The 19,697-nt window shown below is 43.8% G+C and overlaps 1 protein-coding gene across 2 annotated transcripts in view; it reads right to left on the minus strand.

Annotated features, from left to right (window-relative positions):
- Positions 1 to 485: 485 nt before the first annotated feature.
- The window catches only part of NDUFA12 (NADH:ubiquinone oxidoreductase subunit A12), a 39,752-nt gene continuing 20,540 nt past the window's right edge, over positions 486 to 19,697 (minus strand). For both annotated transcript variants that reach the window (XM_089308768.1, XM_002711205.6), the window contains one exon: positions 486 to 764. In XM_089308768.1, the coding sequence (XP_089164894.1) occupies positions 742 to 764 (23 nt within the window). In that variant the 3' untranslated portion in view covers positions 486 to 741. The remainder of the gene's footprint in view (positions 765 to 19,697) is intronic.

Here is a 19,697-nt window from a genome sequence, read left to right on the forward strand (position 1 = left end):
AATTATTCTCTGATACTACTCTGGATATTACAGGTCTTTTTTGGTGTGTGTTTGCAAGCAACAACAACAAAAATCGGTGACCCTAGCTAGCTTAAAGAAATAAGAAAGAATTAGAACGGAAGCTGGATTACTTCACAGATTAAACTATTAAAGAATCAAAACTCAGGAAACAGGAAATCTCTGAAAACCTCCTTTGACAGCCACCCAGTTCTGACAACTCTCAACTTCTGTGTCTCTCCATTCAAGCCTCAAATTCAGTTTGGCTCCAAGTTGGTTTAGCTCTTGCCTATCAATCAGCTGTGACAGGGAGGTGGGGCAGCAGCACACAAGTTACCATGGGGACTGTTTCAGAAAATGGGGAAACTGAACGAGGCAGCCTCCAGGTCAAAGTCCACTTCAGTTACCCGTATGTGTAAACCTCTGCCTTGAAGCTGGTGAATGACAAAGCTAAGGGCAAAAAGGCACAAAAGACGCTGCACAGAAGAAATTGTTCAAATAATTTTAATCATTAGTGGGAGACAGTAAAAGCACAATTACATGAAAAGCCTCATATTTTACATAATGAAACACGTTTTCATGGTCTTTACTTGTAAGGTGTTGAAGGTGGGACCCACTCCTGAATCTTCTTTCTGGTGGTGGAATAAGGTACGTATTGTTCTGGTGTGCCACTCACGTTGAATTTATGGTTTGTCCAAATGAACTTCCGAGCCGTGGGTGGTTTTGTTGTTGGAGGATCATCCGTCATACAGTGAAGCCAACGATGCCTTAAAGAGGGGGGAAATGAAGCAGTTACAAAGAGACAGCACAGCATAGTGGCGGGGCAGGAGATTCAGAGAGCAGCTCCAAACCTATTTTCTGCTGGGGTTTAAATCTCAATTCTATCACTTACTAGCTGGATTATTCATGCCTTAGTTCTTTCCATCTCAACATCACTACTTCCTAGGAATGGTATAAGGATTAAATCAGATACTACACACAAGCACCGCGAAGAATTCTTGTGCATGGTTAGGTACTCAATAAAAATTCACAACAGCTGTTATTGGTGCTGTGTTTCACCGAGTCTAAGACATCATCCATTTTCAGATATACCATTATGTTACGTTCCTCAAAGGAATAAAAACCTGCTGCAGTTACATTACAACATACTGTTGACTATAAGAGGTATCTTAATTTTAGACATCAAAATGTACAGCAGCTTCAACGAAATACAATATTACTGTTGGACATAGAGGCTGATCTGAATTTCCAGTATGCTCAATAGCTTTAGCTCATGAAGCTCATCTGAAACCATAAGGCTCTTCTTGCAAAAGAGGGTCTCTGCTGGCATCTCAAACTCAGACTGGAGTTTAAATGCTATGCAGAGCACACAATTTGCTATACTAAAAATATGACATCACAACCCCCAATTCAAAAGCATTTTGGTTGCAAGTGCTTAACAATTAATCTCAAAGGATATTTGATATGAGAGGTCACAATCTGACCCAAAAGCTGGGTCCATGGAGGAGAAGGGGTACGGTGATGCAGTTGCTAATGACAGAGGAAAAGTAATCAAAATTTGAGGAACGAAGAGCAGAATCCAATAAGACACTAAGCTGAGAAATTCCCAGCTGCTCCACGTAGGATCCAGCTCTCTGCTATGGCCTGGGAAAGCAGTGGAAGGTGGCCCAAGTCCTTGGGCCTCTGAACCTACGTGGGAGACCCAGAAGAAGCTCCTGGCTTCTGGCTTCGAATTTGTGCACTGCACCAGCCGTGGTGGCCATTTGGGGGCTGAACCAATGGAGGGAAGACCTTTCTCTCTGTCTGTCTGTCTGTCTCTCTCTCTCTCTCTCTCACTATCTAACTCTGCCTGTCAAATAAAAACAAAACAAAACAAAGCCGGAGGCATCACAACACTAGATTTCAAGATATACTGCAGGGCAGTTATAATCAAAACAGCCTGGTACTGGTACAAAAACAGATGGGTAGATTAATGGAACAGAATAGAAACTCCAGAAATCAATCTATGCATCTGTAATCAACTTATCTTTGACAAAGGAGTTAAAATCAATCCCTGGAGCAAGGATAGTCTCTTCATCAAATGGTGCTGGGAAAACTGGATGTCTGCCTGCAGAAGTATGAAGCAAGACCCTTACCTTATACCTCACACAAAAATCCACTCAAATTGGATCAAAGACTTAAATCTACAACTCGATACCATCAAATTACTAGAGAACATTGGGGAAACCCTGCAAGACACTGGCACAGGCAAAGAGTTCTTGGAAAAGATGCCAGAGGCAAAGGCAATCAAAGCCAAAATAAACAAATGGGATTACATCATACTGAGAAGCTTCTGCACTGCAAAAGAAACACTCAGCAAAGTGAAGAAGCAACCAAAAGGATGGGAGAAAATATTTACAAACTATTCACCTGATAAGGGATTAATATCCTGAATCTATAAAGAGTTCAATAAACTTAACAAAACATAACAAAAAAATCCAGTTAAGAAATGGGCAAAGGAGTTTAACAGACATTTTTCAAAAGGGGAAATTCAAATGGCCAACAGACATGAAAAAATGCTCAGGATCACTAGCAGTCAAGGAAATGCAAATCAAAATCACAATGAGGTTTCACCTCACCACAGTAAGAATGACTCTAATACAGAAATCAACAAAAAATAAATGCTGGCGAGGATGTGGGGAAAGAGGCACCCTAATCCAATGCTGCTGGGAATGCAGGCTGGTGCAGCCATTTTAGAGGACAGCATGGAGACACCTTAGAAAGCTGAAAATAGATCTACCATAGGCGCCTGGGAATTTACCCAAGGAAAATGAAATTCACATATGAAAAGTTATCTGTACCCCTATGTTCACTGTAGCTCAATTCACAACAGCTAAGATATGTAATAAACCCAGATGTCAATAACTGATGACTAGATAAAGAAATTATGGCATATATGCACTAGGGAATACTACTCAGCATTAAAAAAAAATAAATCCTGTCCTTTGCAATAAAACAGATACAACTGGAAACAATTAAACTTAATGAAATAAGCCAGTCCAAAAAGACAAATACAGTATGCTTTCCCTGATCTGTGGTAACTAATAGAATATTTAAAATGTAAGGTATAGGAGTGAAATTGACATTTTGAGATTTCATGATTGTTTATAGCCCTTGTCTCTACTGTTGAATAAGAGTGTTTTTTCCCTCCTACTACTCTTAGTGTAGCATTAATCTCTAAGTATAAGGTAAACTGAAAATAGATCTTCTTAAAATTTAAGAGTGGAAATAGGAGAGAGAGGAGGAAGTGTGGGAGCATGGGTGGCAGGGAGTGGGAAGAATCACTACGTTCCTAAACCTGCACATATGAAATGCATAAAATTTGTATATCTTAAATAAAAAAAAAAGCTGAGAAATTTGTATGGGAAAGACAAGGCAGAAGAAGTCATTCAGATCCCCCAAAGACCTAGAGCTCAAAGACTGCGATCACCCCATGGGAAAACAAGAGGAGGAGACAGTCACAGAATCACAGCTACAAAAAAAAAAAAAAAAAAAAAAAAAAAAAAGAAAAAGAAAAAAAATTACCCAGTTAGAGAAAAGGACAAGCAGAGGTGGTTTCAGTGGCATAAGTAAAACCAAAATTAATAAGCAAATTTATGATGCTATGTAAGAATATTTGCTGCAGAAACTGGTAGACGTAGCTAGGTAATTGACTAAAACTGATAGGAACAAAGACTGGCTGCTGTTGCTCTGTATCATGATCTGCTAAACAATGACAGACAAAGATGCCTGTCCAAGCTGAGCTGGCGTCTGCCGTCTGCTGAAGGGAGGGGACTCGTCAGAGTGACCTGGACCACCACGCTGCAATTGCGAACAACAGTGCTGAAACCCCCGAGACGGCCAGCTCCCGGGAGCACTCAGGGGAGCAAACACCTGTCAAACTCAAGGCTGGCCCTTACTAGGGGCACTGCGGGAGCCAGGCACGGATGCACTATTTTTTTTTTTTTTTTTTTTTTTTTTTTTTGGACAGGCAGAGTGGACAGTGAGAGAGAGAGACAGAGACAGAGAGAAAGGTCTTCCTTTGCCGTTGGTTCACCCTCCAATGGCCGCCGCACCGCACTGATCCGATGGCAGGAGCCAGGAGCCAGGTGCTTTTCCTGGTCTCCCATGGGGTGCAGGGCCCAAGCACTTGGGCCATCCTCCACTGCACTCCCTGGCCACAGCAGAGGGCTGGCCTGGAAGAGGGGCAACCGGGACAGAATCCGGCGCCCCGACCGGGACTAGAACCCGGTGTGCCGGCGCCGCTAGGTGGAGGATTAGCCTAGTGAGCCGTGGTGCCGGCCGGATGCACTATTTAACTTTCGCCTGGCTGAGCCAGTTTAAGCAACGAAGATAAAGTTTTACTCAGGTTCTCGCTGTCAGGAATCCTGCAGGTTAAGACGGTAACTAAGGACCATAGCCCAAAGCTTATTTATGCCTGCTTGGTTACATAAGTGAGGAACTGAAGAGCTCATGGAGAAGCAGAGAACGCTCAGAGATCGTTTTTATCACAACACAAAAATCTGAGCATGTGTACTCTGCCAAGGCTACAGATAAGAGTCGGGAATGAATAAACATACTCCAAACTCATTACTGCAGTTTTTAAAGAATTCTAAGAAGATATTCAGTCTGCTAGGCAAATAGAGCTCTTCTGTTATCTTTTATAATCATTATTAAATAAAGGACAAATAAGTCATATCCTTTGGATTTTCACACTAAGGATTCTTAAAAGCGTGCTTCAAAAAATTCATAGAAATGAAACTTAAAAACATTTTTCCATAAGACATTTTCCATGAGCTTTGTGAACAGCCTTTGTTTGCCCAAAACATATTTTTTGCTGGGTCATTCTTATTCTAACTAAATGATAACGTGTTTATAGTACTGTTTCGAAATGTCTGTTGTGCTAGCATTAGACTCCCTTCAATTTCATATCACTGTGTTATTTTTAAGAATAAAATCTAAAAAATTTTTTTTCAACTTGGTAAAGTCAGTGAGACTGTAAATAAGGAGATTTACAGTAGAAAGGGAAAAAGTTACAAATACAGTACCATGTATTTGAAAATATGTTACATTTTTGGAAAAATACAATAATCAAACACATCAAAATAAATGGTTGGGCAGGCATTTGGTATAGTGGTTAAGACACTGATTTGGGATGCCCATATCCCGTATCAGAGTACCTGGTTTCAAGTCCTACCTCTGTTCCTGATTCCAATTTTTTGGTAGTGTGCACCCTGGAAAGCAGCAAGTAATTGATCAGGTAATTGAATACCTGCTACTCACATGAGAGACCCAGCCTGGGCTCCTGCTTCAGCTTAGTCCAACCCTTGCTATTAAAGCCATTTGAAGAGTCATTCAGCAGATGGGAAATCCGTCTCTCTCTTTCAAATAAAATAAATCAAATTTTTCAAAAACTAACTGGAAACAAAGATATTAAATCATAATTAATATAATCTCATCTACCAAATCCAGCTAACTACAGGATGGGATTGATAAATTTAACAAATGTACAAGATGGCTAACTCAAATCTTGTTAGCACATGAACAATTATTTAATCAAATGTAATCTGATCCAAACTCCTAATGGGATTACCCTCGGAGTCTGACAATATAATTTAGCTTGAAGTCTATCCAAGAAACTTGGAAATCTCAGAACCATCAGGAAGGCTGGCATAACTAGATATTAACTCAACGTCTCAAACACTATATTAAGACTCATACAAAAGTATAATAATACAAATAGACCAAAATGTACATAAGGCAAGGTTGGCATTTCAATTTAATAGGGAGAGTAGAAATTTTTCAACAGATCATGCTAAAATAATTTTGTCAAAAAAATCAGAAATTCAATTTCTCAAGTCATATACCTAATAGATTCTGGATAGATTAGATGAATAGTGCTCTGGGGAGGGTCTGGTGCTGTGGCGCAGCAGGTTAATGCCCTTGCCTGAAGCGCCGGCATCCCTTATGGACGCTGGTTTGAGTCCCGGCTGTTCCTCTTCTGATCCAGCTCTCTGCTATGCCCTGGGATAGCAGAAGAAGATGGCCTAAGTCCTTGGATCCCTGCACTCACGTGGGAGACCGGAAGAAGCTCCTGGCTTTGGATAGGCACAGCTCCGGCCGTTGCGGCCAACTGGGGAGTGAACCAACAGATGGAAGACCTCTCTCTCTCTCTGCCTCTCCTCTCTCTGTAATTCTGACTTTCAAATAAATAAATAAATCTTTTAAAAAAGGTCTATCATTAGCTTTCCCTATGTCACGTTCTCTCTATAAAAATAAAAAATAAAAAAAAATTATGCTCTGGGGGCTGGAGCTGTGGCATAGCGGGTAAAGACGCCACCTGCAGTGCCGGCATCCCATATGGGTGGCTGGTTTGAGTTCCAGCTGCTCCACTTCTAATCCAGCTCTCTGCTATGGCCTGGGAAAGCAGTAGAAGATGGCCCAAGTCCTGGGGCCCCTGCACCCACATGGGAGACCTGGAAGAAGCTCCAGGCTCCTGGCTTTGGAATGGCCCATCTCCGGCCACTGTGGCCATTTGGGAAGTGAACCAGAGGATGAAAGATTAAAGACACCCCCCCCCCCCGCCCCCACCACCTCTGCATCTCTGTAACTCTGCCTTTCAAATAAATAAATAAATATTTTTTAAAAAAATAATGCTCAGATACAACGTGAGTGAATATGTGTAAGATATACTGATATTCACTCCCAATAAGGTATGAAAGACCACATCTAAGCTAACATCAAAGGCAAAAAGCCATTAAACAAAGCTGATAGATTTTATATAAAATTCAAAATGTGTACATTCTAAAACATTGTAGACAGATTAAAGATCAAAGGGAACAGAGGAAAATTTTGTAATATACTCAAAAAGATTTATCTACTATTACAAATCAAAAGAAAATGTCAAACATCCAAGAGAAAATTGGCCAAAAGATATTGTCCTAAAATAAAAAATTTTAAATGGTAAAAAGTGTTTGAAGAAACACAAATTAAAACAAGATACTTTTTATTTGCTAAAGCAGTTGGAGAAAATTTTTTTCCTTAAAAAAAAACCAGTAATATTCAATATTGGTGAAGTTACAGAGAAATTAACACTTATCCATAATTGACTGGATTTACCCTCAGAGTGTGTATTTCCACAGCCTTTGTAGAAGGCGATTTGGCAACAGGTGTCAGAAATTCCTAAAACATGCTTAATGATTTTACTTGCAGGAATTTGCTTTAAGGAAATGAGGATATATAAAGATAAATATTTTATACAAAGATGCTGATCACAGCTTAATGTATAATAGTGAAGAAAGAACCTAAGAATAAAAGGGAAAACATAACTCATGGCATATTCATATGTCAGAGCTCTAAAATGTCATTAACAATCACACTGTAATTGTATGGCTTGAGAAAATAAAGGTTCACTATATCCTAAGTTTAAAAAGCAGATGCTTCACTTTATTTAACAATACTTATGCTGTATTTATAAGTCATGGGCACTATTCTAAATACTTTAGAACTACTAATTCACATAATGCTTGTGACAACTCTAGAGCAGATATCATATCCCAATTTAATCAGTGAGGAAATGGGGGCACCCAGAATTTAAAGAAGTTGCCCAAGGTAGTAGACCTAGGATCCAAACCCAGGCTAAGTTTTCAAAAAAAGTCATATTACATTAATAACAAAAGCAACAGGATACGTATACACATGAAAGAAGATGAGAATGATATAAATCAGACTGCTAGTAATTGTTTCTAGTACTACTAGTAGGGTGATATGTTTATTTCCATTGTTGTTTTCTGATTTTTTTCTTAAAATGAGAGGCAAAGAACTAGAGAGAGGAAAACAGAGAGTTCCCATCTGCTGGTTCACTCTTCAAATGTTCACAATGGCCAAGGCTAGAGTGGAGCCAAAGCTGGTAGACAAAAACTCAATCCAGGTCTCCCTTTGGGGTGGCAGTAACCCGGTTATTTAGGCCATTACCACTGTCTCCCAGGGACACAGGAAGTCACGGGCAGGCACTGAACCCAGGTACTTCGATGTGGGGTGTGGGCCACTTAACCACTAGGTTACCCACCTGATCATGAATCTTCACAGTGAACACAGACTACTTTGTAAGAAAAGAATGTATTACAAAGAAAAATCCTTCTTATAATTCAATCTAATCCTGGACACAGTTATAAATCCTGTCATTTACTTTGATACTATGAAAAGGCTTTGTCTACTTCTAATCTCATTTCATTCTACTTAAGCCACCATAAAAAAAAAAAAAACTTTCTCTAATTAAACATTCTCTAATTAATTAACCTTTCTCTAATCAAACGTTCAGGTAGACTTTTGTTTACCTTAACGGAAATTTTTGCTAAGTCAATTCTATGATGTGACATCACTTACCAAAGGTTACATCAAAAAGGTTCAAGGGCTGGGGCTGGCGCTGTGGCCTAGAAGGTAAAGCTGCCTCCTGCAGTGCCAGCATCCCATATGGCCGCCAGTTCAAGCCCTGGCTGCTCCACTTCCCATCCAGCTCTCTGCTGTGTCCTGATAAAGCAGCAGAACATGGCCCAAGTCCTTGGGCCCCTGCACCCGCATGAGAAGACCAGGAGGAAGCTCCTGGCTCCTGGTTTTGAATCGGTGCAGCTCCGGCCATTGTGGCCAACTGGGAAGTGAACCAGTGGGTGGAAGAACTCTCTGTCTCTGTCTTTCCTTCTCTCTCTGTGTACCTCTGACTTTCAAATAAATAAATAAATATTAAAAAAAAAAAAAAAGGTTCAAGAGGCTGGCACTGTGGCACAGCGTAGGTTAAAGCCCTGGCCTGCAGCTGTGGGCATTCCATATGGGCGCTGGTTTGAGTCCTGGCTGTTACACCAGCTCCCTGCTGGTGTGCATGGGAAAGCAGCAGAAGATGGCTAAAGTGCTTGGGCTCTTGCAACCACATGGGAGACCGGGAGGAGGCTCCTGGCTGCTGGCTTCAGATAAGCTCAGCTCCAGCAGTTGTGGCCATTTGGGGAGTGAACCAGCAGATGGAAGACCTCCCTCTCTCTCTTTAACTCTGTCAAATGAATAAAATAAATAAATAAATAAATAAAAGGTTCAAAATGCCTTTTTATCTAGAAACCTCAAAATATGACTATCTCTTACACATACTACAGCTTTGATAATCTGTGGACACAATAAGTATTTAATCTGGAAACTGGAGTCAAGAGCAATTTTTGTTCGTTAATAGTAAAACAAAGTTTACTTCCACATCTCAGGTAGGGAATTTTCTAACAATTAATCTTTGTAAAATGTCAGCATCAATCCTAAATGAAGCAAGCACACAGCAGCAAGTCAAACATGTTAAACAAGCTGAATCTTAAAAATCAAAACAATCTTGTCTTCTGCTTATAATTACAGAGAAAGGTTATAAAGAAAAGTAGCATCCTATAAAATAAGAGAATCCACTAAACCATGCAATTTGTAGTTTCCTTAGAACCTTGTCTCAGTATTCTGGTTTTGTTTTTTTTTTGTTTTGTTTTGTTTTTTTTTTTTTTTTTGAGCATAAAATAGAAGTAAACATTAGAAAGGACCTATTTTGAAAAGAATTTTACAACCCACTATACTGAGCAACACTCACATCAGAGGAGTATTTTACACGACATGCATTACAGGCTTCCCTAACCTAAAAAACGGAAACATTCCAAATCCAAACGTTTTTTAAGACTGACAACATGCTCAAGGCCTTCAAGATTCTCGAGTGTCTCAGATTTTCAAGCTAGGGATGTTCGACTGGTAAAATGCGTGCAGGTATCTCCAACTCTGAAAATCTCTAAAATCTGAAAATACAACCTACACCTGAAAAAGGCTAGAGTAAGCATACCCATCCAGAGAAAGGAGGTAATGTTCTCTGCCACTGACAGCTTACAATTCATTTAGGACAATAATATGTATTTTGGGGGGGGGGGGTATTTATTTACTTGAAAGAGTTACACAGAGAAGGAGAGCCAGAGAGAGAGAGAAAGAGAGAGACCTTCCATCTGCTGGTTCACTCCCCAATTGGCCGCAATGGCCGGAGCTGCACCAATCCAAAGCTAGGAGCTTCTTCTAGGTCTCCCACGCGGGTGCAGGGGCTCAAGAATTTAGGCCATCTTCTACTGCTTTCCCAGGCCATAACAGAGAGCTGGATTGGAAGTGGAGCAACTGGGACTCAAACCAGCACCCGTAAATGATGCTGGCACTGTAGGCGTTGGCTTTACCTGCTACACCACAGCGCTAGCCCCAACAATACATATTTTTTTAAAAATGTATTTATTTATTTGAAAGGCAGCAGCATAAGAGAGAGAGAGGGAGAGAAGGAGAGAAGGATGGAAGGAAGGAGGGAGGCAGAGAGAAAGAAAAACAATGAGAAAAAGAGAGAGAAATTTTTCCATCCACTGGTTTATTCTGTAAATGGCTGCAATGGTCAGGGCGGGGACCAGGCTGAAGCCAGGAACCTACAGCTCTATCCTGGTCTACCACATGGGTGGCAGAGGTCCCAGCATCAGCTGCCTTCCCAGGTGCATTAGCAGGGAGCCAGATGGGAAGTGGAGCAGCCAGGACTTCAGCCTGCACTCATACAGGCAGCAATTTAACCTGCTGTGCCACAATTCCCCTGGGGGAGTAAGACGTAACAGGGGCAGTAGTTCAGCAGGTGGTTAAGATGCCTGTGTCCCATATCACAGCACCTGGTTATGATAACTGGCTCCACTCCTGACTCCAGCTTCCTGCTAATGCAGACCCTGGGAGGCAGTGGTGATGGCTCAAGTAACTGGGCCTCTGTCACTCACATGGGAGAACTGGACTGGGTTCCCTGTTCTTAGCCTCAGCTCTAGCTACAGCTGTTGCAGGCATTTAGGTAGTGAACCAACATACAGGAGTACTCTATCTCTTTCTGCCTCTCTCTGTTTTCAAAGAAAATTATAAAAAAAAAAAAAAAGACTCAGTAGGACAAGGTACTAAGAAGGAATGGAACTCAGTGGTAAATCAAGCTTTAAATTTTTAAAAACTTGTAAAGGAGTAACAGAACATGTCATTTTTGGATCAGCCAAAGTGAAGAAAACTGGCTGCTGTATCCAAAAAATAATGGTTGTTTCAGATAAAATAGAATTTCTGCATTTATTATTCAACAAATACTTACTGAGCAATTACTTTGTGCTAGACAGTGCTCAAGCATGGTAGTTGGGGAACCAGTAATAACTTCATATAAAACACCAGACAGAGGTAGTAGAATACACCAAGGGAAAAAAATGCAGTAGGGGAAGAGGACAGTGTGAGGGAACAAGACTCCTTTAAGGCGGGAGGCTGAGGAGTCACTAGAGCAGGCACTTAAATAATGAAGGTATGAGAGCCACACAAAATCTGTGCGAACAGCCAGGCAGTGTGTCCACCACTCAAGGAAAAGTGAGAAGGCCAACATGGCTAAGTCTGGGGCAGCGAGGCAGTGAATAGGACGCTGCACTGAGAGCTGGGTAAGACAGATCGCATAAGGCTTGCAGACCACGGACAGTTGGGGTTTATCATCACTATGATGGGAAGACACCGGACAGTTCTGAGCAGAGATCTGAAGTGATCTAATTTACACTTTAAAAAGAATTACTCTGATTATTAGTATGTAGAGAGCATTAATTGTATTGCAATAATGTAATCTAACCAGCTGGGAGGTGTGGGGAGCAACCCGGACTAGACTAAGTTACTGGAATTAAGACTTATTCTATGCATCTGCTCTCCCACAATATGGCGCTGGGAGAGAAGAAAACAGCTTCTACACAGCTGCCTCCAGTTCAACCAATAAACAGCAGGACCTGCTCCTGATTGGAGGAGAGCAGCGTACTCGGCGTGTGGGCAGCCGAGTTGGGATTGGCGGAGGAGGACTATAAAGGAGGAGAGAGACAACATGCACCAGGAACATGTAAGGGGAACACCTGTGCAGCCCCCGAGAGAGCCGGCCGGCGGTGTGCCGCTCCCCTGCAGAAGTGGGGAATGTGGCAGGGGGAACCGCCCTTCCACGGAGGTGGAAGGGACAGTAGCCAACCCGGGAAGAACCAGCAGCAAACCCGGGGAGGGCCGAGCAGACAAAAGAACAGCGCAGGGTCCTGTGTTGTTCCTCCGCGAAGAGGGGGAGCGACATAATGGTGCCGTGACTCGGATATGAAGCCTAGGCAGGGTTTAGTGTTGCTCCTCCACGAAGAGGGGGAGCGACATAATGGTGCCGTGACTCGGATAGGAAACCTAGGACGGATAGGAAACCTAGGAGGGAAGAAACGGGAAGAAGCAGGAAAATATCGGAGAGAGAGACTAGCAAACAGCCTAGGGAAAAGCCGGACGAAAAAGGTGCCGGAAGAAGCTATTGAAAGCCTAGGCATAGACTCGGATACGGACTACGGGGGGAAGCTGGGAGAAATCTCTAAGGTCGAAAGCGAAAGTGAAAGCTAGAACAAACAGACTTGGATACGGACTGTGGGGAGAAGCCAGGAGAAATGAGGGAGGAGTATTGTTGGAGGAAAGCTTGGGGAAATATATCGGGTAGAGAAAAATGTTAGGGAAATTGAAGCCGCGGGGGGCAGGCCGAGGCGGAAACGAAAGCCACTTTGGGATTCTCAAGTTAGCCCGGAAATGGGGGCCGAAGAGTTGAAACCAGAAGCGGAAACGTAAGCCAGATTGGGATCCGTCTGATTAGCCCGGGGAGCAGAGGACGGGAAGCCAAATCGTGGGGCAGAAACGTGAGCTAGGTTGAATTCGCCAGGCTAGCCCGGGGAACTTAGATTGAATGCTAGTGGCGGAGACGTAAGCTACGCTGTGTGACTCACGGAGGCTGCCGTGCGCAGAGAGAGCGTGCGGGGCACAAGTAGATAGGGAACGCTGGGCTAGTGCGAGACCCCGGAGTGTGCGCGCAAAGCCGAGCCGCGCAGATGAGAGAGGCGTGGGCTGAAGCGGCTCAGAGCCGGGAAGCCGCCGTGGGGCGGGAACCGAGAAGCAGCTTCGGGGCGGGCGCCGGGAAGCCGCGGGGATAAGAGAAACAGAAGTTTAGAAGTAAAATGAGAGAAATAGGAATGCTGGAAGATAGAAGTAAAATGAGAGAAATAGGAATGCTGGAAGATAGAAGCAAAATGGGAGAAATAGGAATGCCCGGAGATAGAGAAATAGAGAAATAGAAAGGCCTCCCCTCAACATGGCAATGAGAAGGCTTGGATTCGGTCTGCCTGATTAGTGAGGCGATGAACACCTGCGGGCGGCTAGCAGCTTATGCGCCGCAGGTCACCGAAGACAGGCACGAATTAACATCAATAAGGCCTCCCCACAATACTGCAATGAGAAGGCTTGGATTCGGTCTGCCTGATTAGTGAGGCGATGAGCACCTGCGGGCGGCTAGCAGCTTATGTGCCGCAGGTCACCGAAGACAGGCACGTTATCAACACCAATAAGTCACCCCACAACATGGCAATGAGAAGGCTTGGATTCGGTCTGCCTGATTAATAAGGCGGTAAGCACCAGCAGGCAGCTCGACCAGAGTATGAGCTGCAGGTCACCGAAGATAGGCACGAATCAACACCAATAGGCCTCCCCACAATATGGCAATGAGAAGGCTTGGATTCGGTCTGCCTGATTAGTAAGGCGGTAAGCACCAGCAGGCGGCTTGACCAGAGTATGAGCCGCAGGTCACCGAAGACAGGCACGCATCAGCGCCTAAAAACCTCCTCACAACATGGCGAAGAGAGGACCCGGATTCGGTTTGCCTGATTGATAGGACTTGTAAGAACCTGTGGCAACTCTAGCAAGTAGAGCAGAGTGTGTGCCGCGGGACACCGAAGACAGGCGCGTATCAACGCCAAAAAATAAAAAGAAAGGGGGATCTGTGGGGAGCAACCCGGACTAGACTAAGTTACTGGAATTAAGACTTATTCTATGCATCTGCTCTCCCACAATATGGCGCTGGGAGAGAAGAAAACAGCTTCTACACAGCTGCCTCCAGTTCAACCAATAAACAGCAGGACCTGCTCCTGATTGGAGGAGAGCAGCGTACTCGGCGTGTGGGCAGCCGAGTTGGGATTGGCGGAGGAGGACTATAAAGGAAGAGAGAGACAACATGCACCAGGAACATCTAAGGGGAACATCTATCTGAAGGAACACCTGTGCAGCCCCCGAGAGAGCCGGCCGGCGGTGTGCCGCTCCCCTGCAGAAGTGGGGAATGTGGCAGGGGGAACCGCCCTTCCACGGAGGTGGAAGGGACAGTAGCCAACCCGGGAAGAACCAGCAGCAAACCCGGGGAGGGCCGAGCAGACAAAAGAACAGCGCAGGGTCCTGTGTTGTTCCTCCGCGAAGAGGGGGAGCGACATAATGGTGCCGTGACTCGGATATGAAGCCTAGGCAGGGTTTAGTGTTGCTCCTCCACGAAGAGGGGGAGCGACAGGGAGGTGGCTGTAGAAGTCCAGGCCACTGCGGCTTGGGCTAGGTGACAGTCACAGAGCTAGAGATCAGATGTTGGGTAATTCAGCAAGTACGGCAGAGAGGACTTCCTGAGACCGGATGTCGGAAAAAAGAGTAGAGGATGTTTCTGGTTGAAAGAACGAGAGTCATCTAAGAGCTTAAGAACATTGTTTGGGGCTGACACTCTGGCTCACTAGGCTAATCCTCCGCCTGCGGCGCCGGCACACCAGGTTCTAGTCCCAGTCGGGGCGCCGGATTCTGTCCTGGTTGCTCCTCTTCCAGGCCAGCTCTCTGCTGTGGCCTGGGAGGGCAGCGGAGGATGGCCCAAGTCCTTGGGCTCTGCACCCGCATGGGAGACCAGGAGGAAGCACCTGGCTCCTGGCTTCGGTTCAGCGCAGTGCGCCGGCCGCAGCAGCCATTGGAGGGTGAACCAACGGCAAAAGGAAGACTTTTCTCTCTCTAACTCTGTAAAAAAAAAAAAAAAGAAAAAAAAAAGAAAGAAAAAGAAAAAAGAACATTTTGTTTGACAGGTTTAGTGTCTACCTGTTCACTGGGAATTGAAATAACTGAAAAGAACATCAAGTTTATTAAATTTATAAATGTGACTTAAAACGCTTAAAGGAATGCAATTAATTGGATTTGCAAATGGATCTACTATTTAGGAGAATTTAATCTTTCCCATTAGAGTTTATCAGACATTCATCAAAGAATATGAGGAAATGATTGTTTTTTATTTTTATGCAAAAATATTCAATTTGATAATCTTGTTATCCTATTTATGAATTGAACCTCAAGGCTCAAGAATGAGGTTTTAATATTCACAGCTGTAATAAATAGGATATTAATTTTAAGCCCAAATTGCCATTAATCTTTTCTACATTAAAAACTCCTCAGGGTGTGGGTGTTGTGGCACAGAAGGTTAAGCTGCTGCTTACTACGCCCGCTGTTCCGGTTCCAGCACCTTCACTTCCAATCCAGCTTTCTCTAATACACCTGGAGGCAGATGATGGTCCAAGTACTTGGGTTCCTGTCACCCATGTCAGAGACCTGGATGGAGTTCCGAGCTCTGGGCTTTGGCCTGGTCCCACACCCAGGTGTTGCAGCCATTTGGGGAGTAGAACAGCAGATGGCAGATGCCTTCCTCTCTTTCCTTCATTCTGCCTTTCAAATCAATTAATCTTACACACACACACACACACACACAAAGAATAGGATATTAAGTGAGCTGGGGGGAAACGTCTGTGATACATTAAGTGACGGGGAGGGGAAGTAAGCCACCAACATACTGTGCAGTTGTGTCAGCAATGCGTATGTAAACTGTGAATTGTCATCACAGCTTTCTTCTAAGGAGGGTGTGACTAATAAACTGCAATCTGCTCTCTACAACGTGATCCTTAAAAGCATTTCTTCTTGGGGTGGGCGTTGTGGCACAGCGCTTTAAGCCACAGCCTGCAAAGCCCACATCCCACACGGCTGTGTACCAGAGTCCTACTTGCTCCACTTCCAATGCATTTCCTGCTAATGCTTCCTGGGAGGCAGCAGATTTGGGACCCCTCTCCAACCTTGTGGGAGACCAGGAGTTCCTATGTCCTGGCTTCAGTGTGCCCCAGCCCTGGCTGCTATGGACATTTGCAGAGTGAACTAGCAGACAGAGGATGTCTCTCCTTCTCTGTTTTACTCTACCTTCCAAATAAACAAATCTTTAAAAAAAAAAATCCTCCTCTACTAAAAAGCAGACCCTCAAATATTTGCTGCATCACTGAATGGAATGTTAACAGTGCTCATTTCCAGGGCACGGAATTAGTTTACTTCTGTTCCTACTTCATATTTTTCTTGATTTTCCAATTTTTAAAATAATAACACCTATACAATCTCATAATCAGAAAATGACATTACTATGTTGATTATAAGGATTTTTTTAATATTACATAGAACTGCTTATTATACTGAGGCCAAACAAGAAAATGAAACTGCGTATGCTAAGAACACAATAACTACAAGAAAACACTTAAAAACAACTAAAGGAAATGTACGACTTCAAAAAGTAATACAAACTTTCCATGAACTTTTTAAAAAAGTTCTATTTATTTTATCTGAAATGCAGACTTAGAGAGAGGAGAGAGAGAGAGAGAGAGAGAGATATCTTCCATCCTGGTTCATTCCCCAAATGGCCACCAATGGCCAAAACTGGGCCAGACTTAAGCCAGGAGCCTGGAGCTTCCTCAGGGTCTGCTACGTGGGTGGCAGGGGCCCAAGCACCTCTGCGGCTTTCCAAGGCATATTAGCAGGCAGCTGGATCAGAAGCAGAGCAGCCAGAATTCGCACATAAGGGATGCTGGCACTGCAGGCAATGGCCCCTCCATGAACTTTTTGAAACACCTTAGATGGCAAATGTTGACAGTGGTTGTCTCTCGGGGGACTGCTCTCCCTTGGCAGACTCTCAACTTCCGTGATACTCTGCATCTTTTAAAGAAGAGATTCAACACTGCAGATGAAACAAACTCCACACTGCCAAATCACATGGACATGTCTCTGCCATTATTTCACTCAACTGCTTAGCACCCAATACCCCCAGCTGTCCTTTTTGAAACACTGATCTCTCTCCCCTCTTCTGGCTGCTGGGACTGCTGACCTAAGCTTCAGATTCACACATCCCTCTGTACTTGACATATTTATTTACCTGGAGTTCCAACATGGATCAGAAACTTATGGCCGGCGCCGCGGCTCACTAGGCTAATCCTCCGCCTAGTGGCGCCGGCACACCAGGTTCTAGTCCCGGTCGGGGCGCCGGATTCTGTCCCAGTTGCCCCTCTTCCAGGCCAGCTCTCTGCTATGGCCAGGGAGTGCAGTGGAGGATGGCCCAGGCGCTTGGGCCCTGCACCCCATGGGAGACCAGGAAAAGCACCTGGCTCCTGACTCCTGCCATCGGATCAGCGCGGTGCGCCAGCCGCAGCGCACCGGCCGCGGCGGCCATTGGAGGGTGAACCGACGGCAAAGGAAGACCTTTCTCTCTGTCTCTCTCTCTCACTGTCCACTCTGCCTGTCAAAAAAAAAAAAAAAAAAGAAAGAAACTTACTACACTCCCAAAGAGGCTTCTCATTCCCACCCTGACTCCCCCATGCAACTTACCCTTCTCCTGCTCTTCCTATCTCAATGAATGGTCAAACCACCATGGCACCAACCACTCACGCACCAATCCTATCAATCACCTTAAATCCTTTGTATCCCCTCCACGAAATCCACACACCACACTTGCCACTCTACTTCTCCACAAAGCATTCTAGAATGCCAGTTGACACCAGCTAACCACAACGATATTAAGCATTCTAAATACATTAACCTTACAAGAGCAAAACCACTTATTTTGCCCCAGCCCTGGAAAAATCTTCTGGGAAACAATTATTTTGCTAAAAATAGAAACCCCTGATAAGTTGGAGAGTGGATTAAGATGGCGGAGTAGGGAGGGAGCTTGCTGCTCAGGTCTAGGAAGAAGATAGTCTAAAAACAGTAGAAAGAGTGCAGTCTCAGGGAAGAGTTAGGGAGAAAACAGCAGAGGAAACTCTACTGAAACTGGAGAAACACAGCAGACCTACCCGCACAACTGAAGACCCCCCCAGCCGAGAGCCTTCGCAGCAGCTTTGGAGAGTGATGTGGGACCAGACTGTAGCAGCCCAAGCCACTGGTGAAAAAGCTGCAGGAAGAGCCTAGAGGGAATCTGGCTTGGAGTCCCATGGGGGATAGTATACCCACCAAATTAGAGGAGAAAAAACAGGCGAGGGGCATTTTCTTTCTCCCCAGTCATCCTATAAAGGCACCCTGTCACAAGCTGACAGACAGCAGGTGCCATTTTGGACACATGTTAACAGCTGTGTCAGTTGGTGTCCGGGCCCAGTAACCAGCCAAGCAGAGACTCCTGAGTCTAGTGGGAGAAAAGACAGGGGGCTGGGTGCTCGGGACAGTGAAAACACCATGGCTGGGGCTGGTGCTGTGGCGCAGCAGGTTAGTGCCCTGGCCTGAAGCGCCGGCATCCCATATTCCCAAATTTCTGGAAACAAATGAGATGACAACACATCAAAACTTTTGGGATACAGCAAAAGCAGTATTAAAAGGAAACTTTATAGCAATAAGTGCTTACATCAAGAAACTGAAAAGGCACCAATAAATGAGCTATCAATGCATCTCAAGGATCTAGAAAAACAACAGCAAGCCAAACCCAAAACTAGCAGGAGAAAAGAAATAATTACTATTAGAGAAGAAATCAACAAAACTGAATAAAAAATATAATACAAAAGATCAGCAAAACAAAGAGCTGGTTTTTTGAAATAAACAAAATTGACATACCATTGGCCCAACTAACCAAAAAAAGGAGAGAGAAGATGCAAATCAATGAAATTAAAGATGAAAAAAGGAAATGTAACAACAAACACCACAGATGTAAAAAGAATTATCAGAAATTACTACAAAGAGCAGTATACTAATAAACTGGGAAACCTTGCAGAAATGGATAGATTCCTGGACACATACAACCTACCTAAATTGAGCCATGAAGACATGGAAAACCTAAACTGACCCATTACCAAGATGGAAATTCAATCAGTAATAAAGACCCTCCCAACAAAGAAAAACCCAGGACCACATGGCTTCACTGCTGAATTCTACCAGACACTTAAATAACTAACTACACTTCTTCTCAAGTTATTAAAAACAATCGAAAGGGAAGGACTCCTCCCAGATTCTTTCTACAAAGCCAGCATCACCTTAATTCCTAAACCAGAAAAAGAATCAACAGAGAGAGAATTACAGACCAATTTCCCTGATGAACATGGATTCAAAAATCCTCAACAAAATTCTAGCCAATCAAATCCAGCAACACATGAGAAAGATCATTCATTGGGACCAAGTGGAATTTACCGCTAGTACGCATAGTTCCACATTCACCAATCAATCAATGTCACATTAACAAACTGCTGAACAAAAGCCATATGATTATCTGAATAGATGCAGAGAAAGCCATCTGAAAAAATAAAACACCCTTTCATGATGAAAAATCTAAGTAAACTGGGTATAGAAGGAACATTATTCAACACAATCAAAGCAATTTATGACAAACCCACTGCCAGCATCCTGTTGAATAGGGAAAGTTGGAAGAATTCCCACTTAGATCCAGAACCAGACAAAGATGCCCACCCTCACCCACTGCTGTTCAATATAGTCCTGGAAGTTTTAGCCAGAGTCATTAGACAAGAAAAAGA

Source organism: Oryctolagus cuniculus, chromosome 11 (assembly GCF_051225735.1).
Source record: "Oryctolagus cuniculus isolate XC-2025 breed Fujian yellow rabbit chromosome 11, ASM5122573v1, whole genome shotgun sequence".
In the NCBI taxonomy this organism is placed as follows: domain Eukaryota; kingdom Metazoa; phylum Chordata; class Mammalia; order Lagomorpha; family Leporidae; genus Oryctolagus; species Oryctolagus cuniculus.